General features: G+C 42.0%; 1 protein-coding gene across 4 annotated transcripts in view; it reads left to right on the top strand.

Moving 5' to 3' along the window:
- The window catches only part of BCL2 (BCL2 apoptosis regulator), an 84,495-nt gene that overhangs the window by 6,523 nt on the left and 56,346 nt on the right, over positions 1-21,626 (top strand). Inside the window, exon 3 of one of the 4 annotated variants that reach the window (XM_030926041.1) lies at positions 12,470-13,725. The exons of 2 other annotated variants lie outside the window; for them this stretch is intronic. In XM_030926041.1, the coding sequence (XP_030781901.1) occupies positions 12,470-12,475 (6 nt within the window). In that variant the 3' untranslated portion in view covers positions 12,476-13,725. Of the gene's footprint in view, positions 1-12,449; positions 13,726-21,626 lie in introns of those variants that run through there. One more of the 4 variants, XM_030926040.1, reaches the window with a different exon arrangement.

The raw sequence follows: 21,626 nt of genomic DNA, 5'->3' as shown, positions 1-21,626 counted from the left end.
TATATGGTATTTGAGATTCAAAGGTTCTGTTCAACCTTTTTAAGGTAATCTAATATCACCTTATTCAGGTATAACAGTAACTCCTCAATCTGGTCATCCTTTCTGTCAACTACATGTAGGAGACTACTCAGTGAATTTACCCCACTATGAAGTTTCTCTTTCATGCCTCTTGGTTTGGCTTAAGCAACCTTAATGTTTGATGTCTAAGCAGGATTAATGATGAAAATCACCCAAGGACTGAGACAGTTAGTTATTCCACAGATATGATTGCCAGTCTTACATGAGTCCTGTCCTGGGTTAGGTTGGAGGCACGGGAAAAAGAGCTTTGCCTCTGCCCTGGATAAACTCACAGGCTAGTGTTGCAGGTGTCTTAATAAACTCGTAGTTACTGTACAGCCTGATAAGCATGATCCTAGACTCAGAGACTTAGAGGGAAAAAGCCAATAACTATAACTTATTTTGCATGTACTTCAATCTTGGTCTAAGAATGTTATTTCTGACTATATGACTGTCCATGTGTGCATTAGGCCTAATTTAAATAGGGCCAAATGTAGATACTTTTAGAAATACTGTATAACGTAGACATATGCTTAAGAGAACTGAAAGGCAGGGGGAGTTCCCTTGTTAAATATTAACCCACTAAGCACTATTTATGCATACTAAGAAGACTTAATAAACACCAGTCTACAATTTCTAAAGCATTTCATTAATTCTTTTTAAGTAAAAGACAATCAAGGCTCTGATTAGACTGACTGGAACAGGGTAATTTGAAGAACTATCTTTCTTAAATAACTTTTGTATGCCAAAAAATACAAGTAGGTTTTGAACCAGAACAGGGGCTCCTCCTTTGAGGAGGGGAAAAACAAGCTTCTGTTTTCCTTTGGTTTGAGGTTATATTACTGTTTTATTTATCTAGACACTACTATGATGCTAGTTACAGAAATTCACAGTCCATTGTAACACTGGCATTTGCCTTCCGACTTTTTGGGCTTGTGATCCTGTTCATTTAAATGGAGACTGTAAAACTTTCAAAATGCCAACAAAGCTGTTTTCACTTAAAAACATATTTTTAATAGATTGTTACTTGTTCTGATATATGCCCAATTCTATATATTCCATGGCATTATTTCTCTGCCCTCCATTTGCCAGACAAAAGATGCACCCATTTGTCCTTTGGTGTGAATAAGGAATGATTATTCCTCTCTCTTCCAAACCATGGGACTTCCTTATAGGCACCACCACCCCCGTGACCATCCCCTACCTGTCTTATCATTCCACCGGAGAGGGACCTCTCAGGTGTTAGCTCCTTGTTAACTTCCAATTAGTGAAGGGTAGGATTTACCTGAAGAAAACCATAATGCGCTTAGATACTAGCAAAAAGGAGCAGAAGTGGGAAGTCTAATCAGAGTGAGAGGATAACCCTCACCCCAAACTTGCTGCAGGCAGCTGGGCAGGTCAAAATTCTGTGACCAGATACTGTCCTTTACCTCCAGAGATTATAAACTTGAACCTGTGCAGAGAAAAGATAGTATCTGCTGGCAAAATTTGTACTTGCCTTGATTCCTCCAGTGCAAGATTATAGTGGGGCTATACATGAGCCTTCAATAAATGTTTGACGAACTAAACTAAAATAGCTTAGGGTAAGGACTACTTCCCCAAACGCCCTTTTAAATATGTGAGAAAGGGAATCTCCCCGACATACTGGTATGACCATTCGTAGCAATATCCTGAGAGTGACTTGGGTGATTTTCTCGGGCGATCAACCACATTCCATGAGCAGGTTAACCATGGAAGACACCTGCCCTTGAGCATCGCATTTGGGCCACATGCGTCAGTGGGGAAATTTGTGTTTCCATTCTGCTTCTTGTTTTGCCTTCACAACTTCAGGGATAGAACCGTATTCCATTTTTAGTTAATAATCAGCTCTCTGGGGCTTCCATGTAATGAGTCAGAAACTTATGACTGACTCCACTCTGCCCTTTATCATGTCTCCCAAAAACAACCCGAGAACCCACTGCGTCAAGTGAAGCTTTAATTTTTCAGGGGAGGTTTTTTCCATTGAGACCAATACATCTTTTCTTGTGACAGATCCAGTTACTATATTTCTTTATTTTTAACTGTCGAAAACACAGTTAAGCTGCAACAGAATATGGTGAGTTTACCAATTTTAATACTTGGAGCACCAAACAAAGGATCAGTGTTGCAGGCTGTCTTTTCTTGACTTTTTCCAGCTCTCCTTAACAGATAACTAGGATGATTTTTTTTTCTGCTTTACAACATGATGAATGCTATATCTCTATATTAACTCTGAAATTGAATTGCAGCCAAATATTCCTCTCAGCTGCATTAGAATTTTCTAAGAGAACATGAGACACATACTTAGTCCTCTTAGTTCAATGCTATATCTCAGATATATTGGTATCTGATTTACAATTAAAATAGGAATAAAATTAAGTACAAATTATTTCATCAGCTTTAAATAGATTTATCTTTTTGAAAAAAAAAAAAAAAAAAAGCGAGTCCATAAAGGATGGCAGCACTGGCATTTTTGGATGTAAAATTTCAGGTCTATCTCCTAGCCATTTCCTTTATGGATTCCTGCCAGCATCTTTAAACACACACACACATACACACGCTGAAGACACACAGAGAAGTTTTGAGGTATTTTATAACAAAATTATAAGAACAGGGAGACAAAGCCACTTACTAAACATTAAAGTGATAGTATAAGAAGAAAATGATTTGAAGAAGTCCTAATTGAGGGAAATGAGCAATTGTCCACAAAACTTAACCCTGGGTTCCCAGGAACCAGGATAGGGATGGTCATGGAGAGGGTTTTCAGGATCTGGTTATTTAGGAAAACATGGACACTAACTTTTTTCATTGAAAAAACATTTATTGAGACCCTACTCCATGCAGAGCTCTATGCTAGGTGCTTTAGTGAAGCGAAAAAATGTCTAAGATAACTTTTGCCTTCAAGGAACTTACCAATCAGTAGGGGACCAAGACAAGGATGCAAATCACTGTAATCCTGGACAATGTGTAGTAGACAGAGAGGCCCAACCCAGCTACAGTGATATCTGAAGAGTTTCATGTCGGAGATAATTTTGAGACAAGTTTTAGCGAACAGGCTGGCGATATGGGGAGAGGGTCTTCTGGGTAGTGGAAACTGGAGGTGTCAAAGCAGGCATGAATGTGTGAGGTGTGTTTGGGGGAATTGTGGAGAGTCTAATTTGACTGGGACATGGAGAACTCTCCTTAGATAACTCCATAGTCTTGAGAACTTACCACTGCATACTAAGCTGTGAAACTCGTACATATAGCCCTCCCTATCTTTGGGTTCCACATCCATGGATTCAACCAACTGTGGATCAGAAATATATGGGGTAGGGCAGGCACAGTGGCTTAGGCCTTTAATCCCAGCAATTTGGGAGGCCACGGTGGGTGGATCACTTGAGGTCAGGAGTTCAAGTCCAGCCTGGCCAACATGGTGAAAACCCACCTTTACTAAAAATAAAAAAAATCAGCCAGGTGTGGTGATGGGTGCCTGTAATCCCAGCTACTCGGGAGGCTGAGGCAGGATGATTGCTTGAACCTGGGAGGCAGAGGTTGCAGTGAGCCGAGATCTTGCCGCTGTACTCCAGCCTGGGGGACAGAGCAAGACTGTCTCAACAAATAAATAAATAAATAAAGTATGTAGGAGGATGTGCATATGGAAGTACTACTCATTTAATATCAGGGACCTGAGCATCTTCAGATTTTGGTATCCAATGGAGGTTCCCAGAGCCAATCCCCTGAGGTCACCGAGGGATGGCTGTATTTAACTGTACCAGGGATGTTGAAAGGATGTTGCAAAGGTTCTGAGACAAGGCAGGATGTGTGGGTTTGAGGAAGATTGACAGTGACTGAAGCTGGATGGGGAGATCAGGTGCGAGGTCTGAAGCACCTGGAATGGAAAGGACAGGACAGGTGTGGGCCTACTGCAGGTGTAGAATCAAAGGACAGACAGCAGGTCGAATATGAGGAATAATGGAGGGAAAGAATAAAGACTCAAGTGCCATTCTGACTGGCTCAAAAAATGATACAGTCTTCCAGAGAGAAAGGAAAGATAACAACAGTTACTGCTTTGTGGGGTACATGTGATGAATTTCATTTTGGACATTCCCAGTAGGATATCCAAGTGGAAATGCCCAGTAAGGCTTAGACATAAGGATCTGGCACTCAAGAGAGAAATTGAGGCTGAACCATAATATGTCTTTCCCTCGAATCATGTAGGTTTCTCTTTTGCCTTCTTTCATTGCCCAAAGTGGTCCTAACTGCTACTGCTGATGTTGTCTTCGTTTGCAACTGCTGTTTGCACCCCACCTTTTCCCAAAGGTAATCGGTAGACTTGCACTTGCATGGATTGGGTTAAGGTGGTTAACTTGAAGCTTTACTATTCAAAGCTTGGCTTCCCACTACCAGTTTGCCAACTTAATGAATCCTTCAACTTTAATCAAATTAGTATTGTTCCAAATGTTCTAATAGTATCCTCTATGTGTGACTCTAGGTCTTACAAAATCAAGGTGTCCTTTCTCACTGGGACTTCCTTATTAATAAAATATTTCTTCTATTAAATTCAACCTGGCACCAGGCATAGTAGGTAATAGACACACACAATGATTGTTTATTGAATGAATGAATAAAATGATTATGTTAGAGGCATTTTGAGCAATTCATCCTAAGCAGCTAATTTTCTCTTACTTCTTTTATTATAGTGTGTGTTTGTGTGTGTGTCTGAAATGTCCCATCCTACAGGTTCATTAATATTTAAGGGAAATGAAAGAAGAAAAATAACTATTAAGTGTTTTGATTTCATCCTTTTCATTGAATTGAAAAAGTATATCATTTATTCCTAAAGAGAAATCTAGATTTTGCTTTATATTAAACATTTGACATGTATTCGTCCTTAAGGCTAATATAGATACCAGCCTGTTGGTTGTCACATTCTATCTGTTTATACAAAGGTTGTAGACACACAGTCTATGTACATATGCCTAGTTGCTCTCATTCCTTTTGTTTCATATCTCAAGCCTAACCCAGACTGAAAAGGTTTTGAAGGCTGAGATTATTCATCACTCTATCATTATAGAAAGCAGGGCTGGCCCAAGGTTCTCACAGTGGGAGCAAGGTGGATTTTAACTCTGGTCAGTGTTATAGCTCAAATACAAAAAGAAGTACAGCATAAAAGTCACAAGGATAAATGGTCCCCTCATTCTTCTCCCATAAAAACAAGCAGCCAATTGAAGGTGGAAGTCAGTACAGTTCAGCATTCCCAGAGGCGAGAGAACCTAAGATTTCATTTCTAAAGACGCTGCTCAACAAGAAGACCACCTGGGATGTCTCACATAAGACGACTGGCCTGGCAGCTTTTGGCTAAGTTCTCTATTCTGGTTCAAGCCAGCATCACAGCCTATCTGTGGTTTTAACAACTGATGGAATTTGTATTTTGAGAACCCTCATCCCTTGGCATGAAGCAAACTCAAAGCATTGTTGCTCATCAGTTGTCATCTGTTTGAGAAAGATTTTGATATGTTTACTGGTAATGAAGCTTGACCAGACTTCTCCGGGGGCTTTTAAAAAAGATGAATGTGTCAGCTTGTAGATTTGTCCCCATGAATGAAACCACAAGCAAATTCTCTTCTCTCTTCCAGCCTCCCTTCCTCCCTCTTGTTTCTTCAGTGGCCATCTGCGCATTATGTTCCCATTGCCAGGCCCTCTTCAAGCGGCTTATCTATGAGTGAATTCAGAAACTTCAAATTATAAAGGACACCCAGATAATTGGCCTGTTCTCCAAAGTATCTGTCCCCTGTGCTGCTGCCAGATTCCTTCTTAATGAATACATCCAGTGACAGTGGGATTCTTGAGCTTGTCCGTATCTGTGAGAAAATGAGCTCCCCTGCTTTGTAACAGCTTGTGGCTCAGGGGAAAAAAAATGACAGCCATTGCACAAGTTTCCTTTGAATGTAGTTTTCTTTCCCATAAATGATACTTTGAGAATACAGTTAAGGGGTTATTAGTTTTCTATTTCATGCTTGGCCTGTGTGTGAGAATAACACAAGCTGTCACTGCAAATCAGTAGCTAAAAATGCTTTGTCTGGTTAATGTGAACATTTAATATTTGGCTCAATTAAAAGTTAACCGATGAAAGTACATGTCATTGGAATTTGAAAATACCTTTTGTACGGAATACTTAAAGGGCATGACCCGTGACTAAGCCAGTGATTTTAAAATATGGAGAATATGGGGAGATTTAATATGAGTTGGGATACTTGACTCTTCTTTAAAACCTCTCTACCTGTTTGGCATGACAGGACATTGATAGAGTGGGCTCATTGTTATGGCAAAGGATCCGCTTGCATCTCTGTGTTTTTAAGTGGTTAATTGTGTTTTTGCACCTAGTCACATGATTAAAGCAGACAGAACAAGAGATCAGTTATTCATTTATACCATACTTTAAAAAAAATCGAGCCAGGGCCTGGAGAAGTGGGAAGTGAGAGCAAGAGGGGGATGGCTGATAGTCTAGGGGCAGGGGTGTCCAATCTTTTGGCTTCCCTGGGCCACATTGGAAGAAGAAGAAGAACTGTCTTGGGTCACACGTAAAATACACTAACGCGAATGATAGCTGATGAGCTAAAAAAAAAAAAAAAAAATACACACACACACAAAATCATAATATTTTAAGAAAGTTTACAGATTTGTGTTGGGCTGTATTCAAAGCCATCTGCCCACCATGGGTTGGACAAGCTTGGTCTGGGGGAGTGAAGACTGTTCAACAGCAACCGCAGAAGAGCATGTTTAAAGCTATGAGAAGAGATGCAGCAACAGTGCAGGCGTTTTTTTTTTTTTTGGTTTTATTTCCATGATTTTATTTCATTCTAGTAATAGAACGAAAATTATGCCATGAAATAGGTTTTCAAGGGGTGCAATTGTGGAGTGAGGGATACGTTCCTTTGATACAAGATAAAGCTTTCGCTCATGAATTCCTTTCACTCATTCCAAAATGTATACCTTTTTATTTATTTTTCTTATTTTTTGTTTAGGCTAGTATTATCAGAAAAATATTTACTAATGATTTAGTTATGAGTAACTATGTTTATATTTTGGTTTGGTTTTATTTTTTATTTTACGAAATTTAATTAAAATGCTTCAATAATTTCTTCATTAAGCATGATGATCCAATTCAGAATGGTTATGTTTTAACATGTCAAGAAATAACTTTTTTCATTTCGATTATACACAGCATGGGAATTAAATTTTCTAAAATGTATTGGAGTCGAGGAAGTCTTCCCAGGAAGGGGACTGAGCAGGAATCAATGTAGTGAAGTGGGTGGGAGGAACCAAGTATGGCCCCAGGCAGAGCTTCGGGAACAAAGGCCAGAGGCAAGCGGCCACATGGTGGACTGCAGGAACTGAAGAGTTTTCAGCCTGGCTGGAGTGGAGAGTGCAAGTGGATGGGTCAGAAAGATGATGCTAGAGGTGGCCCACCCTGGAAGAGTTTGTTTCAGATATATCACCCTGACTCCACTCCAGACTGTTAATGAGACGGGGGAGAAATCAGTGACCAGATAGGAGGCTCTTTCAGCAAACGGGCAAGAGATCAAGTGCCTGACCTAGAGGAATGGTAGTGGGAACAGCAAGAAATTGCTAGCTTTGCACAATGATTAGGACTAGAGTGGAGAGATTTTTTGGAAGAGGTAATGATTGACTGAGTGCTTCAGAACGTGGCTCATTTCTTCCTCAGCTTTGCTGCTCTTTCTGTATAATTTGAGAAGAATGTGGTCATTGTTCTGGTTATATACAACTGCTTTTTTCTTTTTTCTTTTTTTTGTTTGTTGTTTATTTGTTTGTTTTTGGAGATGAGGTCTTGCTGTGTTGCCCAGGCTGGAGTGCAGTGGCACCATATCGGCTCACTGCTGCCTCGAACTCCTGGGCTCAAGTGATCCTCCCACCTCAGTGTCCTGAGTAGCCGGGACTACCGGTGCATGCCACCACACCTAAATAATGTTTGTCTTATCTTTTGTTGGGACAGGATCTCACTTTGTTGCCCAGGCTGGTCACAAACTCCTGGCTTCAAGCAATCCTCCTGCCTCAGCCTCCCAAAGTACTGAGATTACAGGCATGAGTCACCTCACCTGATCTTATACAAATATGTGTTTTTTCTTATTTCACGTTAAAAAATATTGTCTGGGTAAAAACTCTATTTTTGTTAGAATTCACCGTGTAATAAATTTTTTTTTTTTGAGATGGAGTCTCGCTCTGTCGCCCAGGCTGGAGTGCAATGGCCGGATCTCAGCTCACCGCAAGCTCCGCCCCCCGGGTTTATGCCATTCTCCTGCCTCAGCCTCCCGAGTAGCTGGGACTACAGGCGCCTGCCACCTCGCCCGGCTAGTTTTTCTGTATTTTTTTTTAGTAGAGACGGGGTTTCACCGTATTAGCCAGGATGGTCTCGATCTCCTGACCTCGTGATCCGCCCGTCTGGGCCTCCCAAAGTGCTGGGATTACAGGCTTGAGCCACCGCGCCCGGCCCTAATAAATCTTTATTAACTATCAGTTAATAAAAGTATATTTGAGGAAATAATTCAATTATGAAAGGCAGTTTTCGTAGAATTTTTTTTCCAGGTGAAAAAAATGACAGTGGTATCTTGCCTTTACGTAGGATTTTAAAGTTTCCAAAAAAAAAAAAAAAAAAAAAAAAAATTCCATATCTGTTGGCCCATTTGATCTTCACAACAACCCTAAGCAAGGCAGGTATTGTATTCCAACTTCTCCCTACTTTCTAACCCACACACACTGTTAGTTATTTGTTTATTCCCATGTAAAGAAGAAAGTTTGGCCAACAAAGGTGTGTAAGAGCCAATAAGCAAAGGAGGAGCTGATACTCGTTCCCTGGCTTGGGAATCCAGTAAATATTTCTTTATCCTGTGCTGCTTCTCTGGATATGTGTTCATAAGGACACAAGATTGCTTAGTAGAGACTGAAATATATTGCATTTTGAACACTAGTATACTCTACTGCTTTCTGTCTCAAAAATGTTCGGGAAATTGGAATGCAATCTTTTGTTTCTAGTTACTTTCCCTCCTTTGATTCAGCCTTTGCAGCGTTTCTCATGCTTGCAGCAGAGGGGGATCTAGCTGCTTCCATTTGGTGCCTACATATCAGCTCAAGACCCTGTGATGATGTGCTTGTGAGCCAGGCGGGCTTGGACATGAGCTGAAGGGACAGTGGTAGGACTGGTGTGCGAGGTCTCTAACACTTGAAGAGACAGCCCTGTAAAACAACCCCTTTCAACAGGGGCCAACTGGAATTAGATGAACACATGTGATTGTTTTTGCTTGTTGACACCTGACTAGCAGTGGTGTTACATTGGCATGCTGTTTGCTGCCTTGATTTCTTTGAATCCCTCAAAGTCCTTATTTACTATTTTCATAGGTTGTAATTAGCTTTAATCAGAAGTGCCCATAGGCATAGGCCTGTAAACGTTGCTCTTCCATCTTTCTTTTTTCTTTTCCCAAGAAAATGCCACATTGGACCATCAGGAAAAATAACTAATGGGTACTAGGCTTGATACCTGGGTGGATGAAATCATCTGTACAATAAAACCCAACAAGTTTACCTATGTAACAAACCTGTACATGTACCCCCGAACTTAAAATGAAAGTTTAAAAAATTAAAAAAGGATGTAAAACAAAAAAATAGAACAAACACTAATAAATATGAAAAAGTCCTTCAGAGTCTTTAAATTTGCTCACAGAGCATTGGCTAGGACACTGTCTCCTTTAGTGACTAAATAAAATCTAAAAAATAAAATTGGGCTCCTCTTTTTAGGTGACCAAAAATATTTGGTACATGTTTCTTGAACGTTAAAAATGGTGGAGCCTCCATCAGTAGGGTTTCCAAAGTGGTAAAGGGCATGTTACTGCAAGTTCATTCAATCAACAAATATTTATAAAGAGCCTACTCTGTGCCAATCATTGTTCTAGGGGCTGGAGCTATAACAGAAAACATGACAGGTAGGAACTCTCCTATGTCTTGTGAATCCCACATTGTGAGGAAGTCAGAAAAGTAAACAACTTAAAAATTAACAATATAACATAAGGGCCACAAAGTAAAGAAAACAGGCCAATGCAAGGTAAGGGTGCTGATGGGACAATATTAACTTCCTCCTGGGTCTTTGAGATTTTTCTAGCAGTACTACAGTTTACACAGAGGAGATTTAATGGGTTTTTCTTCATTAATAGTTGAAAACAGTGTTGTACCTTAAAAATAATAGAGGTATTAGTATAATATAGCCCTTACTTACCTCAGTTTAAAATGAGTTACCACGAACAATATAAACTTAAAGAGACTTTTACTGTTTTTGGCTAAAATGTTTAGAGCAATCTTTTCCTTACCTACTCATCCTCATTTTCCCCATTTCCGTTTATCACAACATTGGTCCTTGGCCTCAGTCACTGAAAGTCAGGAGGAAGGAAGGAAATGAATATTTATTGAACCCCGATATGTGCCAGACCCTGGATTTAACACTTTTAGGGATAGGAGATTATTTAACCTTAATAACCTCTTCCTGAGGGCAGGAAGTGGATTTATAGATGCGGAAACAGAGGTTCTGCAAAGTCAAGTGACGTTGCCTGCTAAGAGGCAAAACCAGCATCCTTTATTTAGGCAATCCAAGTGATGTTCATGTCCTCTGGAGCTTACATTTTTAAAACAAAAATTTAAACAGAAACATATTACAAAAGAACAACTTTATGCATGTTACTTTTTGGGTTCTTTAGGAAGCCAGTTAGTCATCTTTAGTTTAATAACTAGCAGGTGAAATCTTTCCTACAACATGGAATTTTAAGTTCTTTCGTAGTTAAAAAATAAATGAAACAACTCTTTTTTCTGTCTCCCTTTCGACTCCTAGAGTCTGTTTAAATAGGCTTTGAAAAATAAGTACTAATCATTGCTTCCTACCAAGACCAGACACCTGATTCAGAAGCTCTCACTGGGGTCAGAGTGTGCGTTGGAAAAACAAACCCACAGTGCCTTCCTGGTTCCAGAGAAATGATCTCACTGTCAAATTGTAACCTGCCTAATACCTTAATAAAAAGGTGGGGAAAGTCTGCGGTTTTACCTCTGGTATGATCCTTATGCCTTCACTCTTTTCATTTTAGGCATGACCTTAGTGATTTTTTTCTTCTAGAGTCCGGAGGTGGAATGACATGTCACTCAGGTTTACAAGATGAGGATGTATCTGTTTTTATATTCAGCTGTAAATTTTATTCTACTTAAAAACAAACCCACCTTCAGCAGCCAGGGCGTATCAAGGGAGAGTTATTTCCATCCCCCTCAGTTTAATTTGGATACATTTGGCCCAGAACAGCACACTGTTTCCATAATAACATTTGAACAGGATGCCCTTGTGTTATTTGCAGGGCTAAGGGAGTTTCAGCATGGGCCAGGAAACTACTTTCTTAAAAGAAACTTGAATACGAAATTCTGACAAGATAGGAAACTCTTACTGCATCCTTGCTAAACCTCTACCCCCCACCCCTACTTTCTCATTTATTTATATATCTCTTGTGTTATGAAACACATATAGGTTGAATATTTAACTCACTCTGAATTCATGTGCAGAATAAGTCACTCTTCAGAAGGACAAAAATAATGTTTTAAGTGGTTTGTTTAATAAAGCACATATTTAAAAATTTCAATTCAGCATCTTCCCTGGGCACAATATGTTATGACTTTTTAGAGTAGAGCTTCATGGGATTTCATAAGGAAGCCAAAAAGGAAGGGAAATTATTATTCCAGCAGAGGGACAATAGTGACCTTTCATTAAGCAAGACAGAGTTCACCACCAGGCTCCCCAAACCCCGGGCTCTGTGTTAGTTGAACTGAACAAGCCATCAACTATTTCCTCTCTCTCTTTCTCTCTCTTTTTCTTTGAGACGGAGTTTCGCTCTTGTTGCCCAGGCTGGAGTGTAGTGGTGCAGTCCAGGCTCACTGCAACCTCCGCCTCCCGAGTTCAAGCGATTCTCCTGCCTCGGCCTCCCGAGTAGCTGGGATTACAGGCGCCCGCCACCACACCGGCTAATTTTTTTTTTTTTTTTTTTTTTTTTTTTAGTAGAGACTGGATTTCATCATGTTGGCCAGGCTGGTCTCAAACTCCTGACCTCAGATGATCCACCCGCCTCGGCCTCCCCCCCAGAGTGCTGGGATTACAGGCGTGAGCCACCGCACCTGGCCTCCTCTCTTTGATAGACCAGACTGCTTTAAAAATATTGGTCCAATATCACCTAAAATGTTTCATTTATAAGCCATAACCCAACATTGTAATATTTAAAAGACTGCTTTATGTAGTTTTTACATACCCTTAAGATCCTAATGAATTCAGATAATCAGTATTTTTGTTATTTTAACAGCTTTACATGTGGCCTCTTAGTTCTAGAGTTTGATCTCAGGAGAAGCGAAGAGCAGATTTGGATTCTGTGCCGTGAACAGGCGGACTGGTTTCCTGTGTGAAAAGGACAAAGCCCTGCCCCTTCTGGAGCTCGGTTCTTTTTGGGATTATTCATAATGTTCTCCAAGAAGCTTGGAGTGCCTGTTTGTCACCAGTATTGTAATTCGTGAGTAAAAGATCCCTATGACTGCAAAATACATTAGCACCTTCAGAGATTATTGTTTCTTGATGATGGTGTGAATCACAACTAGGAACTAGGATGTCATTTCAGTGCCTTCTGTGCAGAGGGATGTCACGAAGTTCGTATGCTAAAGTTCATACCCATTGCTCATAAGAGCCCAGCCACCCTTCTCAACCAGTTCATGTAAAAATCTATCTGTATAAATATGCATATGTATGTATGTATGTATGTGGTGTGTGTGTGAGTTAAAATATACATAAAATTTACCATTTCACCCCATTTTAAATGTATAGTTCAGTGTCCTTCAGCACATTTACTTGGTTACATAAACCATTGGTATGTAATCCATGACTGCCATCTGTTTCCAGCACTTGTTCATCATTCCAAATGGAAACTCTACCCATTAAACTATTAACTCCCTGTTTCTTTTTCTCCCCAGTCCTGGGTAGCCATTATTCTATTTTCTGTCTCTATAAATTTGACTCTTCGAGGAAGAATTTGCTTCTTCCCATAAGTGGAATTAGACAATGTTTGTCCTTTTGTGTCTAGCTTGTTTAACATATTTTCAGAGTTCATCCATGTTGTGGCATGTGTCAGAATTTCATTCCTTTTTAAGGCTGAATAATATTCCATACCATTTGCTTTTTTAAAAGTCCATTTTCTCACAAAATTGGTTATCATTTACCACCCCCTGCCCCCGCCAGCCAATAGAAACAGCAAATATATTAAATTAGAATTGACCTGACAGAGGAGGTAATGGAGGCCTGTAAATTATTCAAAGAATTATTTTAGAGTCTGACAGCAAGGAAGAAGACAAAAATGCTTTAAAAACCAGCTCAGGAGTCTCTGAGGCTCTTCTGTGTGGGGCAGTCACAAAGATCGCTATGGCTCCCAGAGTTCTCACTGGATCGTAGCACAGGACGATCTTAGTGATTCCTAATGATGCCACTGAGTCATCAAGACAGAGTTATTTTCTGTAGGGAGAGTCAAAGAGTTCAGGGAAAGTGGATAGTAAGTTGCAGAAATATCTCCATTCCAAATGGTTAAAATTTTTTAAAAGTTTAGGCTTCAGTCATCTGAAAAATTTACTTATGTGAAATGATTCTCTCTCTCTCTCTCTCTCTCTATATATATATGGAGAGAGAGAGACAGAGAGAGCGCGCGTGCACAAGATCTCCTTCTTTTTTGTTTTTTGTTTTTTTTTTTCTTTTTCTTTTTTATTTAACAAACGCTTACATATCCTTCAAGCCCAGGCCAAATGGCACCTTCTCTGTGAATATATATGTGTGTGTGTGTGTGTGTGTGTGTGTGTGTTAAATAGGCAAAGAGACCTTCGGGGCGTTTGCTGACTTCTTTCATTCTTTTTCATCTCCTACCTCCCTTTCTAGAGTAGAGAATTAGTAGGAACTTGACTCAAGTGGATAGGGATGTAATTTCTGGGGGGAGTTTTTGCTGCCTTACTGCATCTAAATTATTCTGTCTGTGCATAAATTAAGTTGTACACATATTTAGAAGAGCCACCTCCCCCGCTGCAGGATGCATAGAGTGGTTTTTGTGAGGAGCTGCTTTGCAGCCTCAACTCTGCCTCCTGACTTCATTTTGAAACCACTGTACAATGAAACGTGGTCATTTGTTTGTTCCACATTCTTTGTGCCTACTGGGTTTCTGGACATGATCTCTGGCCTTGAGGGGGACAGTCTCCTGGGGAAACAGACACACAAACAGATTTATTACAGTCCAGTGAGTTTTTTCCTGGGAAAGTTAAGGATGGTTTCACAGAGAAGGTGCCATTTGGCCTGGGCTTGAAGGATACGTAAGAGTTTGTTCAAAAAAAAAAAAAAAAAAAGAAAGAGATCTTGCTTTCTGGAGAATGTGAAAGGGTACCATATGCAAATAAGCAGAGTATTTGAAGGGCCTGCCAAGCTTGGGAATGGCAAAGAGGCCAGAGTGACCAGAAGAGGGGCAGTTGGGGATGGAATGGAAGGGGATGAAGCGGGAAGATAGTGGAGGCTTGCTCTCCAAGGCTCTGTGTGCCCCACTAAGGAGTTTGATTAGATCTTTCCTGCAGTGGAATGCCAGTAAAGGTTTCTAGCAGGATAGTAAGTGACATGGCCGGATGTTTTTGTTGATGAAAACACTGCTGGCAGCAGTGTGTTGGTGGCAGTGAGGGCAGCAAGGAGGCCAGATGGGAAGGTGGGGTCAGGTGCCCAAGTGAAGGTGCTGGGCAGCTGCCCCGAGGCATGGGCAGTAGGAACTGCCAGGAAGGGACTACCTGAAAAGGTGTTCTAAGGTAGAATCAACAAGATTGTGCACAGTGGATCATCGCTGAATACTCAGTGCTTAGCGCAAGGCAAGTACATAGTAGATGCTCAATAATATTGATTGAGTGAATGAATGGACGGGTAGCTGGGCACACATGATGAGCAGTACTAGCAAGTGTTAAAGTGACACCCCAGCTATACTCATGACAGTGATAAAGCAGAGGTTCACATGGCCTGTACTTTGCCCAGTGCTTTCTAAACGTTCTATCGCTATTCGTGTATTTCTTTCTTACAACAGTACTGGGAGGTGGTGGTGTTTTTATCCTTGTCTTGCAAATGAGAACACTGAGGCTTGCAGAGGCGCCTCATTACAGCTGTTTGGGTGGTGGGCTGGAATTTGAACCCAGGCTGTTTCGGAGTACTTGGTGCCCTTAATTCTGATGCTCTGCTGCCGCCCAGCTTTTGAGCCTTCCAGGAAGCTGCTGCTTTCAAGGCCTCAGAAGTGATGACTCGGGGCAAACCTAAGTGGTGGCAGGATGCAGAGAAGCCTGTTTAGGAAACCATTTATCTCATGTAGACATGCCATCTGAGATGACCTTAGTAGAAATAACAATGGCAATGATAACAGCTCCGCAGCCTTTTCCCTGGCATAAGAAACTAGTTTTGTAATGAAAATGGAATTTATCTGGGGAATAGTCCTAGAAAGAGATAGGCAGTTGAGATAAAAATAACAAAATATAAAATAGCATTGCATTGTTTTCTGTGTATTTTTCCTTCCACCTTTGTCCTTCTCTGTTGTGTAATTTACCTTGTTCCCTTGGCCATGGGTAGGTTGGGCGTCACTGTGATTTGACTTTTGTCCTATGGCCCAAAGGAAGGGATGAGTGTGTGCATTTAGGGGTAGCTGTTTGCACCTTGCCTGTAGTTTGCCCTCAACATAGCTAGCTGAAAGGAGGAGAGGCCCTTAAGGGTAAACCTTGCTTTAGGAGTCGAAGCCCTTGGCTTTCTGGAATGAAGGATGGTGAGTTTGGTTTCCCAGATGGCCCATGGGCCAGGATCTGAGCTCCTTGGCATTCAGGTGTGTGTGCTGTTCTGGATCATTACATCCACAACTGAAGCTGTGTTTTCAAGCCATAGGTCAGAGTCGTGTAAAATAAACTCTTGTCATAACAAAGGATGTGGCAGCCAGATTACAGCTCAGAGTTCCTTCACTCATTTACCCCAGAGGACGCTGATTTTCATGTCAGCATAGGGAAGAGATTCCATTTGTGTGCCGATTCTAATTGGGGGTCTGTCTTGCTCGACCACCCTGGTAAATGGTGATAAATACTGGTGGCCATAGCAGCACGGAGAGAGAGAGCCGGCCTGGAAACCCAGCCAAGCTCTCTTGGCTTCAATTTTATGCAAATTTGCCTAACAAAATGCAAATGATTTCACAGGAATACAGATCCCAGGGACACGTGCTCATCTGTTTTCAGCAGGGTTCCTGGGCTTTTAGAAGCAGCCGCTTGAGAGGCCAGGCGAGTCCACAGAGAGGCAGGTTCAAGGTGGCTTGCAAAGGAATGGCTCACCCCATCAGCCGATGCCACGCCTGGAATTTCATTACGAGCAGCGGCTTTCCCTTTGGCAGTCCGCGAGCCAAGACTTCTGTGTTTTGGGAACAGGAAAAGGTCAACACAGACTAATGCTTTTTCAAAAAGTCCTTTATTCTTCCTCTTATCTCACAGATTTTCTGTGATCACAGTATATATCCAAACATTTACTCATCCCACACGTATTCATTGGTCATTTAGTCACTAAAAGGTGCTGTGCTAGGCACTGAGAAAAGGCTGCTCTGTGCCACCAAGGTGTGACACCATAACATTGTGTCTAAAATCTACTCCCACCCTCTCCAGTGCCGTGGCTGTGGCAGCCACTGGCCACCTGTGGCTGCCAGGCTCATGTAATGTGGCTAATCTAAATTGAGATGCGACTGGAGTATAAAATACACACCAGGTTTACTGGATTTCAAAGATGTAGTATGATGAATAAATGAATGCAAAATATTTTATCAGTAATTTTTATATTAATTTTGTGTTGAAGTGATAATATTTTGGTTGTATTAATTTAATGAAATATATTAAATATGACCACCAGAAAATTTAAAATTACATATGTGGTTCCCATTATATTTCTTTTTTTTTTTTGAGACGGAGTCTCGCTCTGTCTTCCAGGCTGGAGTGCAGTGGTACGATCTCGGCCCACTGCATCCTCCGCCTCCCGGGTTCACACCATTCTCCTGCCTCAGCCTCCTGAGTAGCTGGGACTACAGGCGCCCGCCACCACGCCCAGCTATTTTTTTGTATTTTTAGTAGAGACGGGGTTTCACCGTGTTAGCCAGGATGGTCTGCATCTCCTGACCTCATGATCCACCCGATTCAGCCTCCCAAAGTGCTGGGATCACAGGCGTGAGCCACCGCGCCCGGCCGATTCCCATTGTATTTCTTTTGTACAGCACTGGTCTAGATTGGTAACCATTTATTGCACAATATGGTCACCTTTTTATTTCCATAGTTGGATATTACTGTATAGGAGGATAGAAAGACCTTTCCTTTTTTCCGCAGATGAGCTACAGTTGTGTAACCCTTTTTTTTTTTTTTTTTTTTTTTTTTTTTTTTGAGACGGAGTCTTGCTCTGCCGCCCAGGCTGGAGTGCAGTGGCCGGCTCTCAGCTCACTGCAAGCTCCGCCTCCCGGGTTCACGCCATTCTCCTGTCTCAGCCTCCCGAGTAGCTGGGACTACAGGCGCCCGCCTCGTCGCCCGGCTAGTTTTTGTATTTTTTAGTAGAGACGGGGTTTCACCGTATTAGCCAGGATGGTCTCGATCTCCTGACCTCGTGATCCGCCCGTCTCGGCCTCCCAAAGTGCTGGGATTACAGGCTTGAGCCACCGCGCCCGGCCGTGTAACCCTTTTTAAAGTCCATTCATATTCACGTTCTTGTGGCTCCCATTGTCAGTCTGCTGAGCTGGGCGGGGAAGGCCTCGCCATACTTTTGCAGGTGAGCATAGTGAAGTGTAAGAGGTCACTGTTGCCAGCCTGCCCTAAGATTTAAGCCAGGAATAAAATTTTAGTAGTTTCTGGGTGGACGTGGTGGTTCATGCCTGTAATCCCAGCACTGTAATCGGCCACTGTTGGAGGCCAAGACAGGAGGATCACTTGAGCCCAGGTGTTCAAGACTAGCTTGAGCAACTTGGCAAAACCCTGCCTCTACAAAACACAAAACAATTAAGCCAGTCATGGTGGTGTGTGCCTGTAGTTTCAGCTGCTTGGGAGTCTGAGATGGGAGGATCCCTTGAGGCTGAGATGGGAGGTTGAGGCTGCAGTGAGCCATGATTGTGCCACTCCTTTCCATTCCAGCCTGGGTGACAGAGTGAGACCTTGTCTCAAAAAAAGGACTTCAGTAGTTTCTAACTCTTGCCAGCCTGGACCATTACAGCTGGGTTGGGAAGGTTGTAAATAGAACTTTTGACTTCTATTCCAATGCCTATTAGAAATATACTAAAATTTATGCACAGAAATATTTACTTTTATTTCTGTACCAAAGATGATAGAACACAGCCCACTTAGAAGTATTTCTGTGTGCATGTGTACGTAAATACACACAAACATGTCCTGCAGCTGGCTAATAAAAGTAATCAAAGCCTGTAGCGGATATTCAGTGTAAAGGTAAGACTTGCTGAATTTTGAGGCCCATTGGGGAAGGTCAGGGTCACAACCAGGGGGCATTTTCTTCTGTTGGGAGTCAACTACTGTTAGGGCAAATTCCTTGCAGCATGAAGCAAAGTTGGTGGATCCCACCTGTCAGAAAATCCTGAGACTGGGCTTTAGTCCTTGAGGGATGGAAGGACAAGGCAGGTACCCTGGATCAAAGAGGCAAGGGATCCGACCCAGGGAGTCACCCAGCGTTGGGGATGGCTTAGGAAAAAGGATGGGGAGGTGCAGTTCTAAGGAAGAAGATAGAAATGATCAAAAAGAGGAGGTGGATATGGGGGAGAGCTGTGTAGGGCATTTAGGGCAAGGGACCTTGCGTTGTATTCTTCTGACCCACCAGGCACTTGCTGTTTGGGCATGTCCTACTCTTCTGAGCTTTCATTTCTTCATCTGCAAATGGGGGAGTTGAGTTAGAGGGTCCTTCACTAACGTTTTGTGATTCTATGGGTTTTGAAGGCCAGAGAATCAGCAAGAATCATATTAATAAACTGTCAATGATGGTATAAAGTTTTGCTTCTCACTGCTGCTCTTTCTGCTGTCTGACGTGCTGGGGACTCTGGGGTCTATGGTAAATGAGATCATTGGCCTGGACCATTCACTTGGCCCTTGGCAGACACAGGTGGGGTCTAGGATTTCTTTGCAACTACAGCCAATACGTACATATTGTAGTATAATATGTAAAAACGTTTATACCTACTTGTGTTTGTTGGTTCTCTCTGTTCTCCTTGTCCCTACACTTTCTATGAATTATAATTTTTTTATCTTTTATTTTTGAGACGGAGTCTTGCTCTGTCACCCAGGCTGGAGTGCAGTGGCGCAATCTCTGCTCACTGTAATCTCCATCTCTCAGGTTCAAGCAGTTCTCTGCCCCAGCCTCCTGAGTAGCTGGGACTATAGGCACTCACCACCATGCCCGGCTTATTATTATTTTTTATTTTTATTTTTAGTAGAGACGGCAGTTTCACCATCTTGGCCAGGCTGGTCTTGACCTCGTGATCCACCCACCTCGGCCTCCCAAGGTTCTGGGATTACAGGTGTGAGCCACCGCACACAGCCGAATTATAATTATTTCTTATCTCCTGTCTTCAGAGTCTAGTGTTACACAGATAGTAATTCTCCCACATTGCTCATATGATTTAGTAAATCACTGCGTGTTCTCGGTTTAGAACCATTTTCCCTGTCTTATACCTTCTATGAATTAAAAAGCTTTTGGACCATGGATGAATGACATAAGAATTTAACTGCCCTTTTTTTTTTTCTTTTGCATCTCGCTCTGTCGCCCAGGCTGGAGTGCAGTGGTGTGATCTCAGCTCACTGCAATCTCAGCCTCCCAGGTTCAAGTTATTCTCCTGCCTCAACCTCCTGAGTAGCTGGAACTACAGGTGTGTGCCACCATGCCCAGCTAATTTTTTGTGTTTTTAGTAGAGACAGGGTTTCACCATGTTGGCCAGGCTAGTCTTTTTTTTTTTTTTTTTTTTTTTTTGAGACAGAGTCTTGCTCTGTTGCCCAGGCTGGAGTGCAGTGGCGCGATCTCCACTCACTGCAATCTCCGCCTCCCGGGTTCACGTCATTCTCCTGCCTCAGCCTCCCGAGTAGCTGGGACTACAGGCGCCCGCCACCATGCCCAGCTAGTTTTTTGTATATTTTTAGTAGAGACGGGGTTTCACCGTGTTAGCCAGGATGGTCTCGATCTCCTGACCTCGTGATCCGCCCGTCTCGGCCTCCCAAAGTGCTGGGATTACAGGCTTGAGCCACCGCACCCGGCCGCCAGGCTAGTCTTGAATTCCTTACCTCAAATGATCCACAGGCCTTGGCCTCCCAAAGTGCAGGGATTACAGGTATGAGCCACCCTGCCCAGCCTAACTACTTTTTCTTTTTAAAGAATTTATTTTAATTGGGTTTCGTAAATGCAGGGAGACAAAAGCCGTTGGATCTTGGGATAGCTTTGTATTTTGTAGAGAATCACCCCAGGAGCACATTCCCTCACTGAGGGTTCCAGCCACCTCTTCCGCCTCATTATACTTTGCTTAGCACCGAGAAGTCTGGCATCGTTTCTGTTGGAATGAAAAGATTGGCAGAGCTGCCCTGGACAACAGCACTGTAAAACACTGTGGCAGAAGGTTTGGTCTACATACCAAGGCAGCCAAAGTATTAATTGCATTCTCTGTGATCACAAAATAAGGCGCTGAATTATTCTCTTCATGTTTTAAGAATGACAGGCTTTTGCTCTGCCAGCTCCAAGCATAGTGCATCACATGGAAAGGAGATGCTAGGTTTGCAACAAAAAAAAAAAAAAAAAAAAAAAAGAGAGAGAGAGAGAAAAAGCACAGGAGTGAAGATCTCTGGTAGCCAGCTGGTTCCTAAAAAAGATTTAAAGCTGAACGGTTGCATGATAGGTACCCATGAAAGATCAGGAGCTGGGTGAGGAAGTATTTCCATAAATTTACATACTCTATTAAACCATGTTCTGTTTTGAAATCTTACTTTAGATTTTGAAATGAGACTTTTCACGTTGCTGGCTATACTTTGATCCCATTTTCCTTTTCCTTTGTTTTGGTGTATTTACTGGAGAAAACTGGTTACGATATTTCTATATGTACTTGTCTCCCCCCAGCCCCTGAACAAGCACTCATATGTGAGTATTACGGATATCCAAGGTCCTCTGGACATCCCAGTCTCTTTCCCAAAGCTGCCTCCTCAGAGCCTGCTGTCCCGTCTTCCAGGAATGTACCCATTTGAAAACCCACACTCACGCTACCTCAACACATATGCAGTTTCTTGCTGGTCATTCCTTTAATCTCAGTGGAAGATATCTCATAGAGAACTGTTGGTGATTGTTTAACTTGGTTAGGAGGAAAATAGATCAAGCAGGTGACAACCTGCATATTGGGGATTTTCCTATGCTGAAAATTGTTATTCTGTTGCAGCACTCCACCCTCCTTTCACAG

Source organism: Rhinopithecus roxellana, chromosome 21 (genome assembly GCF_007565055.1).
Source record: "Rhinopithecus roxellana isolate Shanxi Qingling chromosome 21, ASM756505v1, whole genome shotgun sequence".
NCBI lineage: Eukaryota > Metazoa > Chordata > Mammalia > Primates > Cercopithecidae > Rhinopithecus > Rhinopithecus roxellana.
Note: the sequence above shows the minus strand (reverse complement) of the source record. Positions and strands in the feature narration are given on the sequence as shown.